At 47.4% G+C, this 25,037-nt stretch overlaps 1 protein-coding gene across 1 annotated transcript in view; it reads right to left on the bottom strand.

The window, feature by feature from the left end:
* Positions 1-4,587: 4,587 nt before the first annotated feature.
* Positions 4,588-25,037, bottom strand: part of LOC141110430 (phospholipase A2 inhibitor 25 kDa subunit-like) — a 56,708-nt gene continuing 36,258 nt past the window's right edge. The window contains exon 5 of the mRNA XM_073601775.1: positions 4,588-5,083. Coding sequence (XP_073457876.1) covers positions 4,890-5,083 — 194 coding nt within the window. The 3' untranslated portion in view covers positions 4,588-4,889. The remainder of the gene's footprint in view (positions 5,084-25,037) is intronic.

Below are 25,037 nucleotides of genomic sequence, written 5' to 3'. Positions count from 1 at the left end.
TGGAGTACCAACGAACATAGTTTCTGACCGTGGTGCCCAGTTCACCTCCAGATTCTGGAAAGCCCTCTGCGGCTCCTTGGAAATTGAATTAGCATTCTCCTCGGCCTATTATCCCCAGTCAAATGGGAAAACTGAAAGGACGAATCAGACCTTGGAGCAATATCTCCGCTTTTTTTCTGCATTCTCCCAGGACGATTGGGCCTCCCTGCTCCCTATCGCAGAGTTCTCTTACAATAATTCATTGCACTCAGCTACCAATCAAACACCATTCTATGCTAATTATGGCTTCCATCCGTCCTTTTTGCCTGGGTCAATACCCGAGTACTCCGTCCCTGCAGTGTCTGAAACTTTGGATTTCTTTTCAACAAACAATAAACTACTACAGGACACCATGGCCAAGGCTCAGGAATACTACAAGAGGATGTTCGACAGGAAGAGGCGTGGAGAGCTTGTCTTGGAACCCGGCAACCCAGTTTGGTTATCCACCGCTAACCTGAAGTTGGCCTGTCCGTCCAGAAAACTAGGCCCTAAGTACTTGGGTCCTTTCTTAGTTAAGAGGAAGATTAACAACGTGGCCTATGAACTTGACCTGCCTAACTCCCTGAAGATACATCCAGTCTTCCACGTGTCTCTTTTGAAACCGGTTACTCCCAATTCCTTTGTTGGCCGTAGTATCGGTCCACCCAAGCCTATCCTAGTTGACGGCGAAGAGGAGTTTGAGGTGGAGGCAATTTTAGATTGCAGAAGAAGACGCAACCAAACCCAATACCTCGTAAAGTGGAAGGGCTATGGGCCTGAAGACAACTCATGGGAGCCAGAAAGCAACTTGCATGCCAGAGAGCTCTTGCAGTCATTCAAAGTTTCTCATGCCTCAAAGTTGGCCCAGCTGGGCATCCGGAGTCTGCCCTTGAGGAGGGGGCACTGTCAGAGAGGTTACCTGGGTGGGCGTCGGTGCGCGCGGGGGCGCGTTGGTGCGCGCGTTCCTGTGCGTGCTGGGACGCGTGCTTCTGGGGGCACTGGCATGTCTAGTCTGGCTGGCCGCGCTGTGCCTGGTGGTGCTGGTGTGCGCGCCGGTGTCCGGGGGCACGCTCGGGCGCGTGCGGGTGCGCGGGCGTCTGTGCATATCGGCGCGCGCACGAGCGCGCCGTTTGGCGCCAATCAGCCTTTTTAGGTCTGCTGTTATCTCTGATCAGTGCTGCCTGATCAACAGCTCTGTGCCTAGTTCCTGTTTCCTGTTTCCTGTTTCCTGTTTCCTGTTCCTAGTTCCTGTGTTCCTGAGTTCCTGAGTTCCTGATCTGTTGACGACCCGGCTTGCCTTTGGATTCTTCTGACCTCCGCCTGCATCTGACCCCGGCTTGTTTTGACCTTGCTTCTGCCTGCTCCTCCTGTACCTCTGCTGCCCGCCTGTTGCCAAACCCAGCCTGTGCATTGACCTGTCTTTAGCTCCTGCCCAGCATCCGTTGCCTGTGCCTCTAACCATCACCTGCTGTCTGAAGACTGCTAGCTTCCGAAATACGGACTCCTGCACAGGCTCTCATACCACTCCGCACTTGTGTGCTTCCTGTCTGCTCTACCAGGGGCCGCAAGTCGGATACATAAGGGAGCCTACCCTCTGCCCAAGTGGACTCTCTGGTCTGGTAAGTGAGAGACCTGACAAGGATCAGGAAAACACCACCAACCTTCTACAGGTAGCTTTAGCTGAACACTGTGCAGAGGTCGCACAACACTAACGTGTAAATAATGTAGCTGCCTGCGGTAGTGATAGGATCAGGAAAACACCACCAACCTTCTACAGGTAGCTTTAGCTGAACACTGTGCAGAGCTCGCCAAAAAATAACTTGTAGCTTATTTAGCTGCCTGCGGTAGTGATAGGATCAGGAAAACAACACCAACCTTCTACAGGTAGCTTTAGCTAAACACTGTGCAGAGGTCGCACTACACTAACTTGTAGCTTTAGCTGAACACTGTGAGGAGGTCGCACTGCACTAACTGTAAATACTGTAGCTGCCTGACTGTGGTACTAATAGGATCAGAAGAACACCAGCAATTTTCTTCAGGTAGCTGTAAATACTGTAACAACACCTGCCTGCCTGTCAGTAGGAAGATAATAACAGGAATGGATCTAGCTAAACTGAATACAGTGTACATATATATATATATATATATATATATATATATATATATATATATATATATATATATATATATATATATATATATATATATATATATATATATATATACACACAACACCTGGGATGCATATATATACACAATACACTGTAAGTGCAGCTAACTCATTGATTGTCCTGCCTAATCTATCTAACTTAAATCAAATGACACTGTCTCTCTGTCTCTTAACGCCGGAACACACTGCACAGGGCCGCCGTGCAGGCGGCCTTATATAGTGTGGGGCATGTACTAAACCCCCTGAGCCATAATTGGCCAAAGCCACCCTGGCTTTGGCCAATTACAGCTCTCTGTACAGACGGCGCTGTGATTGGCCAAGCATGCGGGTCATAGTGCATGCTTGGCCAATCATCAGCCAGCAATGCACTGCGATGCCGCAGTGAATTATGGGCCATGACGCGCCACTCGAATTTGGCGCGAACGGCCCATATCGTTCGCAATTCGGCGAATGGCCGAACACACGATGTTCGAGTCGAACATGGGTTCGACTCGAACACGAAGCTCATCCCTATCACAGTGATAGTAAATTTCCTCCTTCAACTGCAAACCCCTTCTTGACCATTTGTTTGACTGTTTAGGCGGGGGGGGGGGGCAGCTCCTTTTAGCTTGTTCTTGATTGGTGGATTTTACTTTAAATATCTTTGCACTGCTGTATGCACATATTGCATGCTTGACGAAGGGGTCCTGTATGATTTCAAAAAGTGACACTCTTCTTCTGTGATGCGATTGCTTTGAATAAAACCTTGGGACGTAATTTGAAGATCCATGGTGTGCTGGCAAATATGTACACTGATCTATGAAGTTTCCAGCCTCCAGCTGGGTGTTGCTGCAGCACTCGCTATCCCCTGGCCTACTCCACGAACATGTGCCAAGGGCAGGGCTGCCGATAGGCTGGTAACACTGGATCTCCCGTAGGGGGGCCAGGTCACACAGGGGGGTCCAGACAGCAGGGGGACTGGAGCAGCGGGCGGTAGGACAATTACAGGATGATACACTGTGTCTGTGTCTCTCCCTCCCCCTAGCTTTTTTTTTCTTCCCCCTCCCCCTGGCTTTAAGCTGCTGGAGGGAGAGACACAGACACAGATTGCAGTGCATCATCCTGTAATTTTCCTCCAGTCCTGCCACACCAATCCCCCTCTCTGGGCTGCCCACATCTGATTTCCTGCTGTCACTGTGCTGCCTCGCCCACTGCACCCCCGTCCTTGGTCCCCTGCAGCGCCGCCAACTGCTGCGGGCACACAGGCGGATGGAGATTGGGGGAAGGGATTTGTAAAAATGTCATTTACTGGCCCCTCCCTTTTCTGAATTGGACACAGTGAGCGATCGGTACAGATCACTCTTGTGTGCATCCATAACTGAGCATAGTAACTGTGTTTACGATGCTTCGGTTCATGAATGGGGAGGAGCCTCTGTCTGCTGTTCATTCTTCTTCAGTGCAACTGAGACTGCAGAGAAAGGAATTGAAGAATCCGTGTCCACGATTCCTTTGCCTGTCTCAAAGGTGAGATGTCAGGAGTCTAAAAAAACAACTTGTCAGGAGTCTAACAAAAATGTAGAAAAAAATTATTAAAAATTTTGAAAAATACAGAAAGAAAATTAAATAAAATTATAAAAAAACATTTTTAGAAATTGGAAAAAATGATTTTAAAAATGTTTTAATTTTTGTAATTTAGGGGGGCAGGGGGTCCTGTCAGGTAGGCTGTATGGGGCCCTGTGATTTCTAACAACAACCCTGGCCATGAGAATATTGTTATCCGTTTGGGGGGGGGGGGGGGTTAAGTAGAATCAATGCCTATTTGTACTACACCCCCTCCCAAACTGCAAATGTAAACTAAGCCTTACGCCGCGTACACACGGTCGGAATTTCCGACAGCAAATGTTCGATGTGAGCTTGTTGTCGGAAATTCCGACCGTGTGTAGGCTCCATCTGACATTTGTTGTCGGAATTTCTGACAACAAAAATTTGGGATCTGGATCTCAAATTTTCCGCCAACAAAATCTGTTGTCGTATATTCCGATCGTGTGTACACAATTCCGACGCACAAAATTCCACGCATGCTCGGAATCAAGCAGAAGAGCCGCGCTGGCTATTGAACTTAATTTTTCTCGGCTCGTCGTACGAGTTGGATGTCACCGCGTTCTTGGCGATCGGAATTTCCGACAGCATTTGTGCGGCCGTGTGTATGCAAGACAAGTTTGATCAGTCGGAAATAAATCCATGGATTTTGTTGTCGCAATGTCCGATCGTCTGTACGCGGCATTTGAAGTATATACCATGACCATACATGCAGAACGAATTTCAGATGGGGCACAAACTCTTCCCTCTGTTATGCACATTGGATTTCCAAATAAAACCGAGACAGTTGTAAATTTGTAGGCCGCTAAAAAAAAAAAAAATTGTATTACATTTTTTTATTTGTAACATAAATTGTTTTATTCATACGGTGAAAAATATGAAATACATCAGCAATTTACAAACACTGAAATTTCTAAAAGTGAAATTTACATCAATCTAGTGCCTCTATATGTTTCATGTAATCTGTGCTCAGCCAAACTTTATCAATTGTGTTTATATTAAAACGTTTATTTATTTATTTTTTTAATTATCTACTACTTAAGATTTTTTTAAAAAAGCATATGTTCCACAAATCAACCTTTTTTTTTTAGTTTCTGGTCTAAAAATAAAAATGTTTTTCATTTCAGATCAATAACTTTAAAAAGAAAATACAAATCACAGCTGGGAGGTAGAAGCCTTTCTGGAGTCCAGTACTTCCACTAGTGCAGATAAATTTAACCTCCATGGATTGTCCTTGGCTGCTACTAGATTGGCTACCTAAATCGCAGAGGCTTTTTGTGGCACAACCACGCATTGCTGTTGATCCTTCTATGCTGCCTGTAAAAACATAAATAGAAAAATAAATGAAAAGATTGGAACCAAAATGGCAATTTCATCTCTAAGAGCCCTTTCACACTGGGGCGGTTTGCAGGCGCTATTGTGCTAATAATAGCGCCTGCAAACCGACCTGAAAGTGCCGCTGCCTGCATTCCAGTGTGAAAGCCCCGAGGGCTTTCACACTGGAGCGATGCGCTGGCAGGACGGTAAAAAAAGTCCTGCTAGCAGTATCTTCAGAGCGGTGAAGGAGCGGTGTATATACCGCCCCTCTACCGCTCCTGCCCATTGAAATCAATGGGACAGCGCGGCTATACCGCCGGCAAAGCGCCTCTGCAGAGGCGCTTTGCGGTGGTATTTAACCCTTTCTCGGCCGCCTGCGGGGGGTAAAACCGCCCCGCTAGCGGCCGCATACCGACGGTAAAACGCCGCTAATAATAGCGGCGTTTTACCGTCGACGCCGCCCCCGCCCCAGTGTGAAAGGGCTCTAACACCAAAACATGTCAATAAGGTCCTAAAACTGGAGGCTCCAAATGTGCTTTTTTTCCCCCCCTTAAAAGAGAATTTTTATTGAAAATTGTGAAGTTAACCAATTGACCTCCAAAAGGTTTACCCCCTTAATGATCAGGCCATTTTTTTGTGATATGGCACTGCGCTATTTAACCATTTGCCGACCAGCTGCCGCAGTTTTACTGCGGCAGAATGGCACGGCTGGGCGAAACGACGTTATATAACGTCGCTCCACCCTGTGGCCACTAAGGGCACGCGCTGCCCGCTGCTCGCCCATCAGAGCCGATGCGAGACTGCCGGGCTCCCGCGATCACTCGTGACACACCGAGAACTGGGATCTGTGTGTGTAAACACATAGTTCTTGGTTCTCTGAGGGGAGAAGAAACGGATCGTGTGTTCATCCAAAACATGAACAGAGATCTGTCATCTCCCCTACACAGTCCCCTCCCCCCTTCAGTTAGAACACAGTTAACCCCTTGATCACCCCCTAGTGTTAACCCCATCCCTGCCAGTAACATTTTTACAGTAATCAGTACATTTTTATAGCACTGATCGCTGTATAAATGCCAATGTCCCAAAAATGTGTCAAAAATGTCCGATGTGTCCACCATAATGACGCAGTCCCGATAAAAATCGCAGATCACCGCCATTACTAGTAAAAAAATAAATAATAATAAAAATGCTATAAAACTATCCCCTATTTTGTAGACGCTATAACTTTTGTGCAAACCAATCAATATACACTTATTGCGATTTTTATTACCAAAAATATGTAGAAAAATACTTGAAAGTGGCTGGGTGACCCTCGATATGATACGGCACCTCATCCCAATAAGTTGAAAAGTCAAACTGAGAGGAGGAAGTACAGGGATTATAGCGGTGCCAGAAAATACACATTACACAGAGGTAAAAACCAAATATATTTTATTAACAAAAATTCTTTAAAAATATCACAAAAACAAGGTGTGCATCATGAACTAGTATGTTTAAAAACAAGTATGTAGCGAAAATTTTTTACGAGACTTGGCCTTAGAGGCGTGGCGGCCAGTTCCGTAGATAGGTATTTAGATGTCCGACATGTTTCGCCAGTGATGGCTTCCTCAGGGACAGATGTTTGTTACCTATAACGCTACAGTTCAATCTATAGAAGAAAATTAACAATCAAATAAAATTCTATAATCGAGATTTGAACAGACGTACATGTAATACGAATAGATGCTTAAGAATGTTTGCAAGCTGTCAGACATGAATCAACCGCATCCACCCAAAGTGAACCCACAGAGGCCCCACGTGCACCAGGTGACAAATAGTCCCGCTCACCCCAGAGACCCCCACAGCCGATCCACCCTAGGATGGTAAATGTGTACCTGTAGGTCACCAGGAACAGGCGCAGGGCACCCGCAGCAAAGCCTCAAACACAGACTACCATAGATAGCTGCAGGGGGCAGGTGGAAGGACCGGCGTAGTATTGGACGGCCAGGCATAGCAGCCCAATACCTGGAGAGTGTTATGATCCTAGGATTGCCAGTGAGCAGTGGCTACCAACGGGCAGAGGAGGTACCAATGCCCTTGGGTGTCCATACAGCTGCAGTATATCCGTGATATGGGGCTAAAGCACCGGATGAGTTCTGCACCGTCACAGGGGACCCACAGGGGCCACAATGCAGAAATTACCCAGCGGGTCCTGCAAAAGAGTGGGGGGGGAGGAGGGAGGGGGAAAAAAGCAAAGGACCAGGCACCGAAGGGGCACACCGGGCCCAATGGGGACGCGATGGGGAAGATGGAGATGAGTGGGCGCAAGCCTCGGATCAAGTTAAAGCCCCAAAGAGACGCCTGCACACTTAGGCATATGAAAAGAGGGAAGTGATAGAAAGGAAAGGCTAGTAAGGGGGCAGGATCCCAGGCGTATGGCCACATAATATGTTCTGACAGCTCGCAAAGCTAATTACAATATTGTCAAGGTGCATAGTGTAACAACTGAGAGAGATAATAAGCTTTGAAAAGTTATCCACATATATATTACAAGGAAAAAGAAAGTTATTTATTTAGTGAAACCTACAGATCCTGTGTCTGATGTTGTAAGTCAAAAAATGACAGGCTATAAAAAATAGAAACTAGATCCAATTTAACCAAGGCGGACTCATGAATTGGGGAAAAAAGGGACAGACGGGAGAAATTCAAGGAATCGGCAAGTATATATAATACAGTCAAGATTAAAAGAGTGCTTATAACCAGCCCTAATACAGGCTAAATTAGAGAAATGACTTGAAACTGATATACTCGTTGAGCCCTGGATATCTGGTGGCTTCCAGAGTATGTATCCATTTTGTCTCCAATTGGAGTAATTTTTGATCTATATCACCTCCTCGGGCATGTGCAGGAATATGTTCCAAAGCGGTGAATCCCATAACATGGGGATCAAAGTTGTGAAAGTCCGCAATGTTTCGATTAATTGAGGTGGAGGTCTTGCGTTTGTATAAGGGTTTAATGTGATCGCGAATGCGTACGCAAAATGGGCGTTTAGTTTTTGCGACATAGTAGCTGCCGCATATGCACGTGGCCAGATATACTACGCCGATAGTTTAACAGATAACTTTGTGCTTGATTTTATGAATTTGGCCATTAGGGAGCGGGGTTTCACGTGTGTCATATATGAAATCACATATATCGCAGTTGCCACAGGGAAATGTGCCAAAAGCTGTTAAAGTAGAGTCAGATTTGGGTGCATGATGACTGACTGTAATTTTATCACGTAAAGATAAAGAGCGACGGTAAGTGATCTGAGGCTGGAATTTGATGTATTTTTTAATGGTATTGTCTGCAGTGAGAAGAGGCCAGAACTTATTTAAAATATCCCTGACCTCTTTATGGTGTTGGGAAAATTCAGTTATCACGCGGACGGGCTGGAATTTGTCGGCGCTTTTGTTAGAGTATATTAATTTTTTCCTATCCAATTTTCTCACTTTGTTGAAAGCTTGTTTCAACAATTTGTGACTGTATCCTTTTGTTTTTAGTCTCTCATAGAGATCCTGAGAGGCCACAAAGAAGTCCTTTTCATGCGTGCAATTACGTTTAATACGTAAATATTGGCTATATGGAATACTATTTAACATAGCTTTCGGGTGAGCACTTTTTGCATGTAGAATAGTATTTCCCGAAGTTTCTTTACGATAGAGATGAGGAGAGATTACCATCCTGATCCAGTTGCAGTTCCAGATCTAGAAAGGTAATCCTTCTCTGGCTACATTCCATTGTGAACTTGAGGTTGTATGAATATACAGCCAGGGTTTCTATAAATTTAGAGAGGTGTTCCTGAGTACCAGACCAGAAAAAGATAACATCATCAATATACCTGTGCCATGACACCACGTGGCACAGGAAATCAGCAAGGCCAGGGTCGGAAAAAAGTTCCCTTTCCCACCCCCCCAGGTACAGGTTGGCGTAGGATGGCGCACATTTAGTGCCCATAGCCACGCCCTGTACCTGGAGGAAGTGGGAAGTGCCGAACATAAAATGGTTACGCGTCAAAATAAAACCCAAAAGATCAATAACAAAGTGACCATAGGCCTCAAATTTAGGGCCTCTTTCTTGTATCAATTTGGAGACTACTCTAATGCCATTGTTGTGGGGTATAGTATTGTATAGGCTTTCTACATCCAGCGCCACCATCCACGTATTGGATGGAAGGTGCAAGTCTCCCAAAATACGAAGAAGATGTATAGTGTCTTTTACATGAGAGGGGAGAGCCAGCACATGTGGGTTCAGATAATTGTCCACAAGCGCACTTGCATTTTCCATTAAACTTAGACATCCTGACACAATAGGGCGACCAGGGGTTTTTTTTAGAGATTTATGGAGTTTTGGCAAAGCGTAGAATGTAGGTATTCTGGGGTCTCGTACATTTAGAAATTTCCAAGTATTGACATCTATGATTCCTTTTTGATAGGCAGAGAAGATAAGTTCATAGTATTCCCTGGCAAAATTTTTGATAAGTGATCGTGAAATCGGTCGGTACCAGTCCTTATTGTCGAGGATGTTGCGGCACATGGATTCATATGCCGCAACATCCATAACGACCACATTCCCTCCCTTGTCAGCTGGTTTTATTACCAGCCCAGGGTGGTTCTGTAAGGATTTGAGAGCCCGTTTCTCGGCAAGGGATAGATTAGAAGGATATGAAGTGGAAAAATCATGATGTTTGATGGCGTTACTAATCTGTTCCACAAATGCCCAAATATTGGGGTTCACTTAAAGGTTAGGAAAGGAAGTGGATTTGGGTTTAAAGGATCATGGGGGAAGGAAAGACACTCCTGAGGCCACAATGCCATCACTATCCAAGTGCCCATGGCATTCGTCCTCAGTGTCACCCTCCTCCAAGAGTGTTAGTAAGTCCTCAATGGCTTGAATTTCGGCCAGTGTAGGAACCTGATTTTCTGGTGATGACTCTACTGCTTGAGTTTTTGCAGGTTTGTCAAAGATAACCTTGTACATTAGTTTTCTTGCAAATAGGTGGATATCTTTAACAAATTGGAATTTGTTAAAGTCCGCCGAGGGACAGAAGGTAAGGCCTAGTTGAAGTACTTTTATCTGTTGTTTGGTTAGAGGAAATGAAGAAAGATTTACAATGTCTAAGTCGTGTGTTCGTGCTGAGTGGAAACTATTGGGTGCTGGGATGTAGGACTCTGTGTTGAGTCCAGTGCTTGGGATAAAAAAATGGGAGCTAATTTTGGGTCAATGGACTGAGAAGCTGTAGGAAACATAGTGGTTAGAGTTGGTTCACTTACCCGTCTTCCAGTGGAAGCAGGGAGAGCGAGTAGTGCTGAGGTGGTAGAAGTGAGTGCCGGGTGTGCAGAGCGAGTGGTAGTAAGTGGTGGCCGTGGTAGTGCTCGTGTGAGCGGGGTAGAAGTGCTTGTGGTTTTTGGTCGGGCCCCTAAGGGCTTGGTGGTGTTGGTAATTCCAAAAGTACGTCGGATAGAGTCCGTGGAGGAGGTGGGTAATTCATTCTTTCTTTTTTTAGGGATTCCGTCTTGTGAAAAATCGCGATATGTAGTAAGAGAAAGAGGTGGAGAAAACATTAGGTGCTTCATTGTTATTTTTAGGTATATTTTCAGAGCTCAGTTTGGTGGCGGGTTTTTTTGGGGCATTCCCATCCCATCTGTATGCATAGCCATTTGTGTGGGCAAGTTTATCCCGTAAAAATTTGTTTTCTTTAGCATTGATTATCTCTACTGTGTATTCCTCGAGGTGAGCCCGGAGGTCCTTGTCCCTCTGGGCGAATCTCGGAGAAGACACGTCAGCAGCACGATCCGCGAGCCATTCATTAATGGAAATGTCAAGTAACGCTAATTCCTTATCATATTCTTGACAAAGCATGCTGATCATATTGAAAGAGCATGCTTGCAAGTTGTCTTCCCAGGCCTTTTTCAAGGGGTCAGTAATTTTTTTAATATTAGGGAAGATTTGAATTCTGAGTCCCCAGGGGACAATGTGATTCTCAACGTATTTTTCAAAATATGTCTTGTGCCAATAGACACGGACCTTCTTCTCTAATAACCGTTGGAATTTGATGAAATATTTGTCAAGTTCTGTGTCAGAGATATTGGAAGTAGTGTGGGACGTTTGAATTTTGGTCATAAGGTCCTCCCAAGCTTCCCCACAGAAATCCGCCATGATTTCAAAGGAAATAGCAATAAAATCCTAGAAAAAGTTTTTTTGGGAAATACAACTAAACAGCACATTCACAGTAATCAAAGATAAGATAGAAAGCTCAAAAAAATATTTTAAACAGTTATGTGAAGTTGTATGTGCTGGCACAGATACAGATGCTAGAGGACAACCCAGCCAAGAAAATTGTGTATTCAAACACCAGAATTTCAAGGCTGAAATCAAGAAAAAATTGAAAGTGGCTGAACTAGTTCAGGATGCACACCTTGTTTTTGTGATATTTTTTAAGAATTTTTGTTAATAAAATATTTTTGGTTTTTTTATACTTAAAGATGCTATTAACCTACTCAACCAACACTTTCAGATGGAATTCTCTTTTGCCAAAGCCAACATGTCCATTGAGCGCTTCAATAGAAACTGGCACCCCTGGATTTTGGACTCTAGAAGTACACCACTCTTGTAATAGCCCAACCCCTAGCCCACCTAGCTTTTACATAAGCCCCTACTATTTTATTACGGTCTCACGGGCTCTTATTAAAACACGTAATATAGGGTACAATGTCATACCATGATTTAGGTTACACAGAGATGTTTCCCCCAATCAGTACTTAACCTACTAGTACAATAACCCTTTATACTACCATAGTTGTCTGTAGTATGCTTGTTTACTTATAACTCACCAATTGTTTCTTTTGTTTGCTTCAGATCAAGCAAAATTACACTTAAATAAGCTCTTTTCTCATTGCCGTTTGTATAAATGCTAAGACGCCAGGGTATGCCCAATTGGCGATGTTTCTGTATTTTTCTTTCTCTTTGAAAAACATAATAAAAATCTTAAATTAAAAAAAAAAAAAAAAAAATATATATATTTTTGGTTTTTACCTCTGTGTAATGTGTATGTTCTGGCACCGCTATAATCCCTGTACTTCCTCCTCTCAGTTTGACTTTTCAACTTATTGGGATGAGGTGCCGTATCATATCGAGGGTCACCCAGCCACTTTCAATTTTTTCTTGATTTCAGCCTTGAAATTCTGGTGTTTGAATACACAATTTTCTTGGCTGGGCTGTCCTCTAGCATCTGTATCTGTGCCAGCACATACACCTTCACATAACTGTTTAAAATATTTTTTTGAGCTTTCTATCTTATCTTTGATTACTGTGAATGTGCTGTTGATATTTAGTTGTATTTCCCAAAAAAACTTTTTCTAGGATTTTATTGCTATTTCCTTTGAAATCATGGCGGATTTCTGTGGGGAAGCTTGGGAGGACCTTGTGACCAAAATTCAAACGTCCTACACTACTTCCAATATCTCTGACACAGAACTTGACAAATATTTCATCAGATTCCAACGGTTATTAGAGAAGAAGGTCCGTGTCTATTGGCACAAGACATATTTTGAAAAATACGTTGAAAATCACATTGTCCCCTGGGGACTCAGAATTCAAATCTTCCCTAATATTAAAAAAATTACTGACCCCTTGAAAAAGGCCTGGGAAGACAACTTGCAAGCATGCTCTTTCAATATGATCAGCATGCTTTGTCAAGAATATGATAAGGAATCAGCGTTACTTGACATTTCCATTAATGAATGGCTCGCGGATCGTGCTGCTGACGTGTCTTCTCCGAGGTTCGCCCAGAGGGACAAGGACCTCCGGGCTCACCTTGAGGAATACACAGTAGAGATAATCAATGCTAAAGAAAACAAATTTTTACGCAATAAACTTGCCCACACAAATGGCTATGCATACAGGTGGGATGGGAATGCCCCAAAAAAACCCGCCACCAAACCGAGCTCTGAAAATATACCTAAAAATAACAATGAAGCACCTAATGTTTTCTTCATCCCTTTCTCTTCCAGCTCATCTACTACATATCGCGATTTTTCTCAAGACGGTATCCCTAAAAAAAGAAAGAATGAATTACCCACCTCCTCCACGGACTCTATCCGACGTACTTTTGGAATTACCAACACCACCAAGCCCTTAGGGGCCCAACCAAAAACCACAAGCACTTCTACCCCGCTCACACGAGCACTACCACGGCCACCACTTACTACCACTCGCTCTGCACACCCGGCACTCACTTCTACCACCTCAGCACTACTCGCTCTTCCTGCTTCCACTGGAAGATGGGTAAGTGAACCAACTCTAACCAGGCCTGTACTGGCCATAGGGACTACCGGGAGATTCCCGGTGGGCTGATGGCTCAGTGGGCCAGTCCTGGAGCCGCTCCTCTCTGACAGTGAGTGATCGTAATTTCACTCCTGTCAGGAGGAGAAGCTTCCTTCCATTAGGCATTATGCTCCCTCCAGCCTGCAGGGTGAGATAGACCAATGGCAGACTTTCCTTCCTCTCTCCCCTATCACTTGTTATCACATGACTGGAGAGAGGAACGAAGCTGCCTTCAAAACGGTGAGTACATGTGGGAGAGGGAGGAGAGGGAGGACACTGATGTGAAGGGCTGCTGATGGGGGGCTCTCTGATGGGGACTGTGATGTGAAGTGGGCTGCTGGTGGGGACTGCTATGTGAAGTGGGCTGCTGGTGGGGACTCTGATGTGAAGGGAGCTGCTGGTGGGGACTGCTATGTGAAGTGGGCTGCTGGTGGGGACTCTGATGTGAAGGGAGCTGCTGGTGGGGACTCTGATGTGAAGTGGGCTGCTGGTGGGGACTCTGATGTGAAGGGAGCTGCTGGTGGGGACTCTGATGTGAAGTGGGCTGCTGGTGGGGACTCTGATGTGAAGGGAGCTGCTGGTGGGGACTCTGATGGGCTGATGGCTCAGTGGGCCAGTCAGGTACAGTCCTGGAGCCGCTCCTCTCTGACAGTGAGTGATCGCAATTTCACTCCTGTCAGGAGGAGAAGCTTCCTTCCATTAGGCGTTATGCTCCCTCCAGCCTGCAGGGGGAGATAGACCAACGGCAGACTTTCCTTCCTCTCTTCCCTATCACTTGTTATCACATGACTGGAGAGAGGAACGAAGCTTCCTTCAAAACGGTGAGTACATGCGGGAGAGGGAGGACACTGATGTGAAGGGCTGCTGATGGGGGCTCTCTGATGGGGACTGTGATGTGAAGTGGGCTGCTGGTGGGGACTCTGATGTGAAGGGAGCTGCTGGTGGGGACTCTGATGTGAAGGGAGCTGCTGGCGCAGACTTTGATGTAAAGTGAGCTGCTGGTGGGGACTTTTGATGTAAAGTGAGCTGCTGGTGGGGACTTTTGATGTAAAGTGAGCTGCTGGTGGGGACTCTGATGTGAAGGGAGCTGCTGGTGGGGACTCTGATGTAAAGTGGGCTGCTGGTGGGGACTCTGATGTAAAGTGGGCTGCTGGTGGGGACTCTGATGTAAAGTGGGCTGCTGGTGGGGACTCTGATGTGAAGTGGGCTGCTGGTGGGGACTCTGATGTGAAGGGAGCTGCTGGTGGGGACTGCTATGTGAAGTGGGCTGCTGGTGGGGACTCTGATGTGAAGGGAGCTGCTGGTGGGGACTCTGATGTGAAGGGAGCTGCTGGTGGGCACTCTGATGTGAAGGGAGCTGCTAGTGGAGACTGCTATGTGAAGTGGGCTGCTAGTGGGGACTCTGATGTGAAGGGAGCTGCTGGTGGGGACTGCTATGTGAAGTGGGCTGCTGGTGGGGACTCTGATGTGAAGGGAGCTGCTGGTGGGGACTCTGATGTGAAGGGAGCTGCTGGTGGGCACTCTGATGTGAAGGGAGCTGCTAGTGGAGACTGCTATGTGAAGTGGGCTGCTAGTGGGGACTCTGATGTGAAGGGAGCTGCTGGTGGGGACTGCTATGTGAAGTGGGCTGCTGGTGGGGACTCTGATGTGAAGGGAGCTGCTGGTGGGGACTCTGATGTGAAGTGGGCTGCTGGTGGGGACTCTGATGTGAAGGGAGCTGCTGGTGGGGACTGCTATGTGAAGTGGGCTGCTGGTGGGGACTCTGATGTGAAGGGAGCTGCTGGTGGGGACTGCTATGTGAAGTGGGCTGCTGGTGGGGACTCTGATGTGAAGGGAGCTGCTGGTGGGGACTCTGATGTGAAGGGAGCTGCTGGTGGGCACTCTGATGTGAAGGGAGCTGCTAGTGGAGACTGCTATGTGAAGTGGGCTGCTAGTGGGGACTCTGATGTGAAGGGAGCTGCTGGTGGGGACTGCTATGTGAAGTGGGCTGCTGGTGGGGACTCTGATGTGAAGGGAGCTGCTGGTGGGGACTCTGATGTGAAGTGGGCTGCTGGTGGGGACTCTGATGTGAAGGGAGCTGCTGGTGGGGACTGTGTTTTGAAGTGGGCTGCTGGTGGGGACTCTGATGTGAAGGGAGCTGCTGGTGGGGACTCTGATGTGAAGGGAGCTGCTGGCGCAGACTTTGATGTAAAGTGAGCTGCTGGTGGGGACTTTTGATGTAAAGTGAGCTGCTGGTGGGGACTCTGATGTGAAGGGAGCTGCTGGTGGGGACTCTGATGTAAAGTGGGCTGCTGGTGGGGACTCTGATGTAAAGTGGGCTGCTGGTGGGGACTCTGATGTAAAGTGGGCTGCTGGTGGGGACTCTGATGTGAAGGGAGCTGCTGGTGGGGACTGCTATGTGAAGTGGGCTGCTGGTGGGGACTCTGATGTGAAGGGAGCTGCTGGTGGGGACTGCTATGTGAAGTGGGCTGCTGGTGGGGACTCTGATGTGAAAGGAGCTGCTGGTGGGGACTCTGATGTGAAGGGAGCTGCTAGTGGGGACTGCTATGTGAAGTGGGCTGCTGGTGGGGACTCTGATGTGAAGGGAGCTGCTGGTGGGGACTCTGATGTGAAGGGAGCCGCTGGTGGGCACTCTGATGTGAAGGGAGCTGCTAGTGGGGACTGGTATGTGAAGTGGGCTGCTAGTGGGGACTCTGATGTGAAGGGAGCTGCTGGTAGGGACTGCTATGTGAAGTGGGCTGCTGGTGGGGACTCTGATGTGAAGGGAGCTGCTGGTGGGGACTCTGATGTGAAGTGGGCTGCTGGTGGGGACTCTGATGTGAAGGGAGCTGCTGGTGGGGACTCTGATGTGAAGGGAACTGCTGGTGGGCACTCTGATGTGAAGGGAGCTGCTGGTGGGGACTGCTATGTGAAGTGGGCTGCTGGTGGGGACTCTGATGTGAAGGGAGCTGCTGGTGGGGACTCTGATGTGAAGGGAGCTGCTGGTGGGCACTCTGATGTGAAGGGAGCTGCTAGTGGGGACTGCTATGTGAAGTGGGCTGCTGGTGGGGACTGCTATGTGAAGTGGGCTGCTGGTGGGGACTCTGATGTGAAGTGGGCTGCTGGTGGGGACTCTGATGTGAAGGGAGCTGCTGGTGGGGACTCTGATGTGAAGGGAGCTGCTGGTGGGCACTCTGATGTGAAGGGAGCTGCTAGTGGGGACTGCTATGTGAAGTGGGCTGCTAGTGGGGACTCTGATGTGAAGGGAGCTGCTGGTGGGGACTGCTATGTGAAGTGGGCTGCTGGTGGGGACTCTGATGTGAAGGGAGCTGCTGGTGGGGACTCTGATGTGAAGTGGGCTGCTGGTGGGGACTCTGATGTGAAGGGAGCTGCTGGTGGGGACTCTGATGTGAAGGGAGCTGCTGGTGGGCACTCTGATGTGAAGGGAGCTGCTAGTGGGGACTGCTATGTGAAGTGGGCTGCTAGTGGGGACTCTGATGTGAAGGGAGCTGCTGGTGGGGACTGCTATGTGAAGTGGGCTGCTGGTGGGGACTCTGATGTGAAGGGAGCTGCTGGTGGGGACTCTGATGTGAAGTGGGCTGCTGGTGGGGACTCTGATGTGAAGGGAGCTGCTGGCGGGGACTCTGATGTGAAGGGAGCTGCTGGTGGGCACTCTGATGTGAAGGGAGCTGCTAGTGGGGACTGCTATGTGAAGTGGGCTGCTAGTGGGGACTCTGATGTGAAGGGAGCTGCTGGTGGGGACTCTGATGTGAAGGGAACTGCTGGTGGGCACTCTGATGTGAAGGGAGCTGCTGGTGGGGACTGCTATGTGAAGTGGGCTGCTGGTGGGGACTCTGATGTGAAGGGAGCTGCTGGTGGGGACTCTGATGTGAAGGGAGCTGCTGGTGGGCACTCTGATGTGAAGGGAGCTGCTAGTGGGGACTGCTATGTGAAGTGGGCTGCTGGTGGGGACTGCTATGTGAAGTGGGCTGCTGGTGGGGACTCTGATGTGAAGGGAGCTGCTGGTGGGGACTCTGATGTGAAGTGGGCTGCTGGTGGGGACTGCTATGTGAAGTGGGCTGCTGGTGGGGACTCTGATGTGAAGGGAGCTGCTGGTGGGGACTGCTATGTGAAGTGGGCTGCTGGTGGGGACTCTGATGTGAAGTAGGCTGCTGGTGGGGACTCTGATGTGAAGGGAGCTGCTGGTGGGGACTGCTATGTGAAGTGGGCTGCTGGTGGGGACTCTGATGTGAAGGGAGCTGCTGGTGGGGACTCTGATGTGAAGTGGGCTGCTGGTGGGGACTCTGATGTGAAGGGAGCTGCTGGTGGGGACTCTGATGTGAAGGGAGGTGCTGGTGGGCACTCTGATGTGAAGGGAGCTGCTAGTGGGGACTGCTATGTGAAGTGGGCTGCTGGTGGGGACTCTGATGTGAAGGGAGCTGCTGGTGGGGACTCTGATGTGAAGTGGGCTGTTGGTGGGGACTCTGATGTGATGGGAGCTGCTGGTGGGGACTCTGATGTGAAGGGAACTGCTGGTGGGCACTCTGATGTGAAGGGAGCTGCTGGTGGGGACTGCTATGTGAAGTGGGCTGCTGGTGGGGACTCTGATGTGAAGGGAGCTGCTGGTGGGGACTCTGATGTGAAGGGAGCTGCTGGTGGGGACTGCTATGTGAAGTGGGCTGCTGGTGGGGACTCTGATGTGAAGGGAGCTGCTGGTGGGGACTCTGATGTGAAGGGAGCTGCTGGTGGGGACTGCTATGTGAAGTGGGCTGCTAGTGGGGACTCTGATGTGAAAGGAGCTGCTGGTGGGGACTCTGATGTGAAGGGAGCTGCTGGTGGGCACTCTGATGTGAAGGGAGCTGCTAGTGGGGACTGCTATGTGAAGTGGACTGCTGGTGGGGACTCTGATGTGAAGGGAGCTGCTGGTGGGGACTGTGATGTGAAGTGGGCTGCTGATTGGGACACTCTGATGTAAGGGGGACGCTGTTGGGGACACTCTGATGTAAGGGGGACGCTGTTGGGGACACTCTTATGTAAGGGGGACGCTGTTGGGGACACTCTGATGTAAGGGGGATGCTGTTGGGGACACTCTGATGTAAGGGGGGCGCTGTTGGGGACACTCTGATGTAAGGGGGGCGCTGTTGGGGACACTCTGATGTAAGGGGGATGCTGTTGGGGACACTCTGATGTAAGGGGGGCGCTGTTGGGGACACTCTGATGTAAGGGGGACGCTGTTGGGGACACTCTGATGTAAGGGGGACTCTGTTGGGGACACTCTTATGTAAGGGGGACGCTGTTGGGGACACTCTGATGTAAGGGGGATGCTGTTGGGGACACTCTGATGTAAGGGGGGCGCTGTTGGGGACACTCTGATGTAAGGGGGGCACTGTTGGGGACACTCTGATGTAAGGGGGGCGCTGTTGGGGACACTCAAAATTAAAGTGGGCCAGTCATGAGGAAGTCCAGGGCCAAATTTTTGTCCCAGTCCAGCCCTGACTCTAACCACTATGTTTCCTACAGCTTCTCAGTTCATTGACCCAAAATTAGCTCCCATTTTTTACCCCAAGCACTGGACTCAACACAGAGTCCTACATCCCAGCACCCAATAGTTTCCACTCAGCACGAACGCACGACTTAGACGTTGTAAATCTTTCTTCATTTCCTCTAACCAAACAACAGATAAAAGTACTTCAACTAGGCCTTACCTTCTGTCCCTCCGCGGACTTTAACAAATTCCAATTTGTTAAAGATATCCACCTATTTGCAAGAAAACTAATGTACAAGGTTATCTTTGACAAACCTGCAAAAACTCAAGCAGTAGAGTCATCACCAGAAAATCAGGTTCCTACACTGGCCGAAATTCAAGCCATTGAGGACTTACTAACACTCTTGGAGGAGGGTGACACTGAGGACGAATGCCATGGGCACTTGGATAGTGATGGCATTGTAGCCTCAGGAGTGTCTTTCCCTCCCCCATCATTCTTTAAACCCAAATCCACTTCCTTTCCTAACCTTTCAGTGAACCCCAATATTTGGGCATTTGTGGAACAGATTAGTAACGCCATCAAACATCATGATTTCTCCACTTCATATCCTTCTAATATATCCCTTGCCGAGAAACGGCTCTCAAATCCCTACAGAACCACCCTGGGCTGGTAATAAAACCAGCTGACAAGGGAGGGAATGTGGTCGTTATGGATGTTGCGGCAATGAATCCATGTGCCGCAACATCCTCGACAATAAGGACTGGTACCGACCGATTTCACGATCACTTATCAAAAATTTTGCCAGGGAATACTATGAACTTATCTTCTCTGCCTATCAAAAAGGAATCATAGATGTCAATACTTGGAAATTTCTAAATGTACGAGACCCCAGAATACCTACATTCTACTCTTTGCCAAAACTCCATAAATCTCTATTGTGTCAGGATGTCTAAGTTTAACGGAAAATGCAAGTGCGCTTGTGGACAAATATCTGAACCCACATGTGCTGGCTCTCCCCTCTCATGTAAAAGACACTATACATCTTCTTCGTATTTTGGGAGACTTGCACCTTCCATCCAATACGTGGATGGTGGCGCTGGATGTAGAAAGCCTATACAATACTATACCCCACAACAATGGCATTAGAGTAGTCTCCAAATTGATACAAGAAAGAGGCCCTAAATTTGAGGCCTATGGTCACTTTGTTATTGATCTTTTGGGTTTTATTTTGACGCGTAACCATTTTATGTTCGGCACTTCCCACTTCCTCCAGGTACAGGGCGTGGCTATGGGCACTAAATGTGCGCCATCCTACGCCAACCTGTACCTGGGGGGGTGGGAAAGGGAACTTTTTTCCGACCCTGGCCTTGCTGATTTCCTGTGCCACGTGGTGTCATGGCACAGGTATATTGATGATGTTATCTTTTTCTGGTCTGGTACTCAGGAACACCTCTCTAAATTTATAGAAACCCTGGCTGTATATTCATACAACCTCAAGTTCACAATGGAATGTAGCCAGAGAAGGATTACCTTTCTAGATCTGGAACTGCAACTGGATCAGGATGGTAATCTCTCCTCATCTCTTTATTGTAAAGAAACTTCGGGAAATACTATTCTACATGCAAAAAGTGCTCACCCAAAAGCTATGTTAAATAGTATTCCATATAATCAATATTTACGTATTAAACGTAATTGCACGCATGAAAAGGACTTCTTTGTGGCCTCTCAGGATCTCTATGAGAGACTAAAAACAAAAGGATACAGTCACAAATTGTTGAAACAAGCTTTCAACAAAGTGAGAAAATTGGATAGGAAAAAATTAATATACTCTAACAAAAGCGCGGACAAATTTCAGCCCGTCCGCGTGATAACTGAATTTTCCCAACACCATAAAGAGGTCAGGGATATTTTAAATAAGTTCTGGCCTCTTCTCACTGCAGACAATACCATTAAAAAATACATTAAATCCCAGCCTCAGATCACTTACCGTCGCTCTTTATCTTTACGTGATAAAATTACAGTCAGTCATCATGCACCCAAATCTGACTCTACTTTAACAGCTTTTGGCACATTTCCCTGTGGCAACTGCGATATATGTGATTTCATATATGACACACGTGAAACCCCGCTCCCTAATGGCCAAATTCATAAAATCAAGCACAAAGTTACCTGTCAAACTATCGGCGTAGTATATCTGGCCACGTGCATATGCGGCAGCTACTATGTCGGAAAAACTAAACGCCCATTTTGCGTACGGATTCGCAATCACATTAAACCCTTATACAAACGCAAGACATCCACCTCAATTAATCAACACATTGCGGACTTTCACAACTTTGATCCCCATGTTATGGGATTCACCGCTTTGGAACATATTCCTGCACATGCCCGAGGAGGTGATATAGATCAAAAATTACTCCAATTGGAGACAAAATGGATACATACTCTGGAAGCCACCAGATATCCGGGGCTCAACAAGTATATCAGTTTCAAGTCATTTCTCTAATTTAGCCTGTATTAGGGCTGGTTATAAGCACTCTTTTAATCTTGACTGTATTATATATACTTGCCGATTCCTTGAATTTCTCCCGTCTGTCCCTTTTTTCCCCAATTCATGAGTCCGCCTTGGTTAAATTGGATCTAGTTTCTATTTTTTATAGCCTGTCATTTTTTGACTTACAACATCAGACACAGGATCTGTAGGTTTCACTAAATAAATAACTTTCTTTTTCCTTGTAATATATATGTGGATAACTTTTCAAAGCTTATTATCTCTCTCAGTTGTTACACTATGCACCTTGACAATATTGTAATTAGCTTTGCGAGCTGTCAGAACATATTATGTGGGCATACGCCTGGGATCCTGCCCCCTTACTAGCCTTTTCTTTCTATCCTTTCCCTCTTTTCATCTGCCTAAGTGTGCAGGCGTCTCTTTGGGGCTTTAACTTGATCCGAGGCTTGCGCCCACTCATCTCCATCTTCCCCATCGCGTCCCCATTGGGCCCGGTGTGCCCCTTCGGTGCCTGGTCCTTTGCTTTTTCCCCCTCCCCCCCCACTCTTTTGCAGGACCCGCTGGGTAATTTCTGCATTGTGGCCCCTGTGGGCCCCCTGTGACGGCGCGGAACTCATCCGGTGCTTTAGCCCCATACCACGGATATACTGCAGCTGTATGGACACCCAAGGGCATTGGTACCTCCTCTACCCGTTGGTAGCCACTGCTCACTGGCGATCCTAGGATCATAACACTCTCCAGGTATTGGGCTGCTATGCCTGGCCGTCCAATACTGCGCCGTGCCCGTAACGTGTTTACACACGTTACTATGGACACCACCGCTATGCCTTCTGAACCTTGTAGGCCCGGAGGCATCTGCTAGTCGCGCATGCGCAATGGCTTTGTTTTGTCTGCTCACATGTGCGGTGACGTCAGACGCCGCATGTGTGTGGGGGGCATAAGAACGCCGGCATCCCTGGCCCAATCACTCGCCAGGGATCTACAGGACACCGCTCCGCTATCTACTTCTCGGCTTGGTAGGCACTTTAAATCTATAGCTTCATTTCGTAATACCTAGTTCTTCTCTCCCTCTCATAGTATGCTCAAACTGAGTTCATGCCTTGTTTCTATTTCTCAGCATGACATACTGGGTGATACAACCAGCTGCAATCTCCATACCAGCCGTCTGTTTAATCTATTGCACTAAGCCTTACAGTAAGTGCAACGTATTTACAAATTTTAGCACACAAACTGTGTATACCATGGATTCATGGACATTGCTGGCTGTATCTATTTATTTCTATGAGAGTGTTGTACACATGAATTCTTCTTTGTTATCTTCAGAGCGCTATACCCACTATATGATTTATGGCATCTTCAATACCTTGAATTAATCGTTTATCGGTGTCCTGCAATCTGCCCATTGAATCATTGTAAGTATAGGTGAGACTTTGTGAGTCCCAGTGCGCCTCTTATAGGCTTGTCCAGAGCCCACCATAAATGTTTTTATAAACAAAACTATTCATTATCATTATTATTCTTTTCTAGAGATAACTTCTGTCAGGTCCTTCCACCTGCCCCCTGCAGCTATCTATGGTAGTCTGTGTTTGAGGCTTTGCTGCGGGTGCCCTGCGCCTGTCCCTGGTGACCTACAGGTACACATTTACCATCCTAGGGTGGATCGGCTGTGGGGGTCTCTGGGGTGAGCGGGACTATTTGTCACCTGGTGCACGTGGGGCCTCTGTGGGTTCACTTTGGGTGGTTGCGGTTGATTCATGTCTGACAGCTTGCAAACATTCTTAAGCATCTATTTGTATTACATGTACGTCTGTTCAAATCTTGATTATAGAATTTTGTTTGATTGTTAATTTTCTTCTATAGATTGAACTGTAGCGTTATAGGTAACAAACATCTGTCCCTGAGGAAGCCATCACTGGCGAAACATGTCGGACATCTAAATACCTATCTACGGAACTGGCCGCCACGCCTCTAAGGCCAAGTCTCGTAAAAAATTTTCGCTACATACTTGTTTTTAAACATACTAGTTCATGATGCACACCTTGTTTTTGTGATATTTTTTAAGAATTTTTGTTAATAAAATATTTTTGGTTTTTACCTCTGTGTAACGTGTATGTTCTGGCACCGCTATAATCCCTGTACTTCCTCCTCTCAGTTTGAATGTAGAAAAATACATATAGGCCTAAACTGAGAAAAAAATTAGCTTTTTTTTAAAAAAAAAATAGGGATATTTATTATAGCAAATAGTACAAAATATTGTGTTTTTTTCAAAATTGTCCCTCTTTTTTTGTTTATAGCGCAAAAAATAAAAACCACAGAGGTGATCAAATACCACCAAAATAAAGCTCTATTTATGGGAAAAAAGGACATCAATTTTGTTTGGTTACAGCGTCGCACGACCGCGCAATTGTCAGTTAAAGAGGCGCAGTGCCGAATGGCAAAAAATGGCCTGGTCATTCAGCAGCCAAATCTTCTGGGGCTGAAGCGCTTAAACTGACAATTGTGCAGTCATGTAACGCTGTACTCACATAAAATGTATGTAATTTTTTTCCCCACAAATAGAGCTTTCTTTTGGTGGTATTTGAACACCTCTGCGGTTTTTATTTTTTGCCCTATAAACAAAAAAAGACTGACGATTTTGAAAAAAAAAACGCATATCCAATAAAAAAAGTTAATCAAATTTATTTATCCGTTTAGGCCAATATGTATTCTGCTACATATTTTTAGTAAAAAAAAAAAAAATCCCAATAAGAGTATATTGATTGGTGTTATAGCATCTACAAACTATGGGATACATTTATGTCATTTATAATTTTTTTTATACTAATAATGGTGGTAATCAGCGACTTGTAGTGGGACCAGAGACAGACTGACCCATCGGGCACGTACTGAGGGCCTGCGCAGCTAGGGGGCCCATGAGAGCCTCTGCATCTGCAATACATGCAGCATCCAGCAGGGATCAGGACGCGTCTGTAATAATACCTCTCACAGCGCGCTGCTCCCCGCCGGCTCTTCCTTCCCTCCCGTCCACCCCAGGTGCTTGTACATGACATCACCTGGGATGGACGAAAAGAGAGGAGGGGGCGGCGGGGAGCAGCGCGCTGTGAGAGGTATTCAGGCATCAGGTGACCGTGAGGCGCTGTTTTTCTTTGCTGGAGTCTGGAGGTACCATGGCCGCCATCGCAGGAGCGGACGGCAGACAGTACAGGTGGTGTAGGGGGCCCGGGCTCCAACAGGACCGCAGGAAGCCCGTGATATTCTCCCAGTCCTCCCGTGTCCTCTCCCCCCACAGTGTCCACCAGACCTCCACCCACCCACAGTGTCCCCCCACACTGTCCTTCACCCACCCACAGTGTCCTCCACCCACAGTGTCCTCCACCCACCCACAGTGTCCACCTGTGTCCTCCACCCACCCCCTGTGTCCTCCACCCACCCACGGTGTCCCCCTCTGTCCTCCACCCACCGTGTCCCCCAGTGTCATCCACCCACCCACAGTGTCCCCCTGTGTCCTTCACCCACCCACAGTGTCCCCCTGTGTCCTCCACCCACCCACGTTGTCCCCCTGTATCCTCCACCCACCCACCATGTCCCCCTGTGTTCTCCACCCACAGTGTCCCCCTGTGTTCTCCACCCACCC

Source organism: Aquarana catesbeiana, linkage group LG10 (genome assembly GCF_042186555.1).
Source record: "Aquarana catesbeiana isolate 2022-GZ linkage group LG10, ASM4218655v1, whole genome shotgun sequence".
NCBI classification, from domain to species: Eukaryota; Metazoa; Chordata; class Amphibia; order Anura; family Ranidae; genus Aquarana; species Aquarana catesbeiana.
This window is presented reverse-complemented; position numbering and strand designations above follow the sequence as displayed.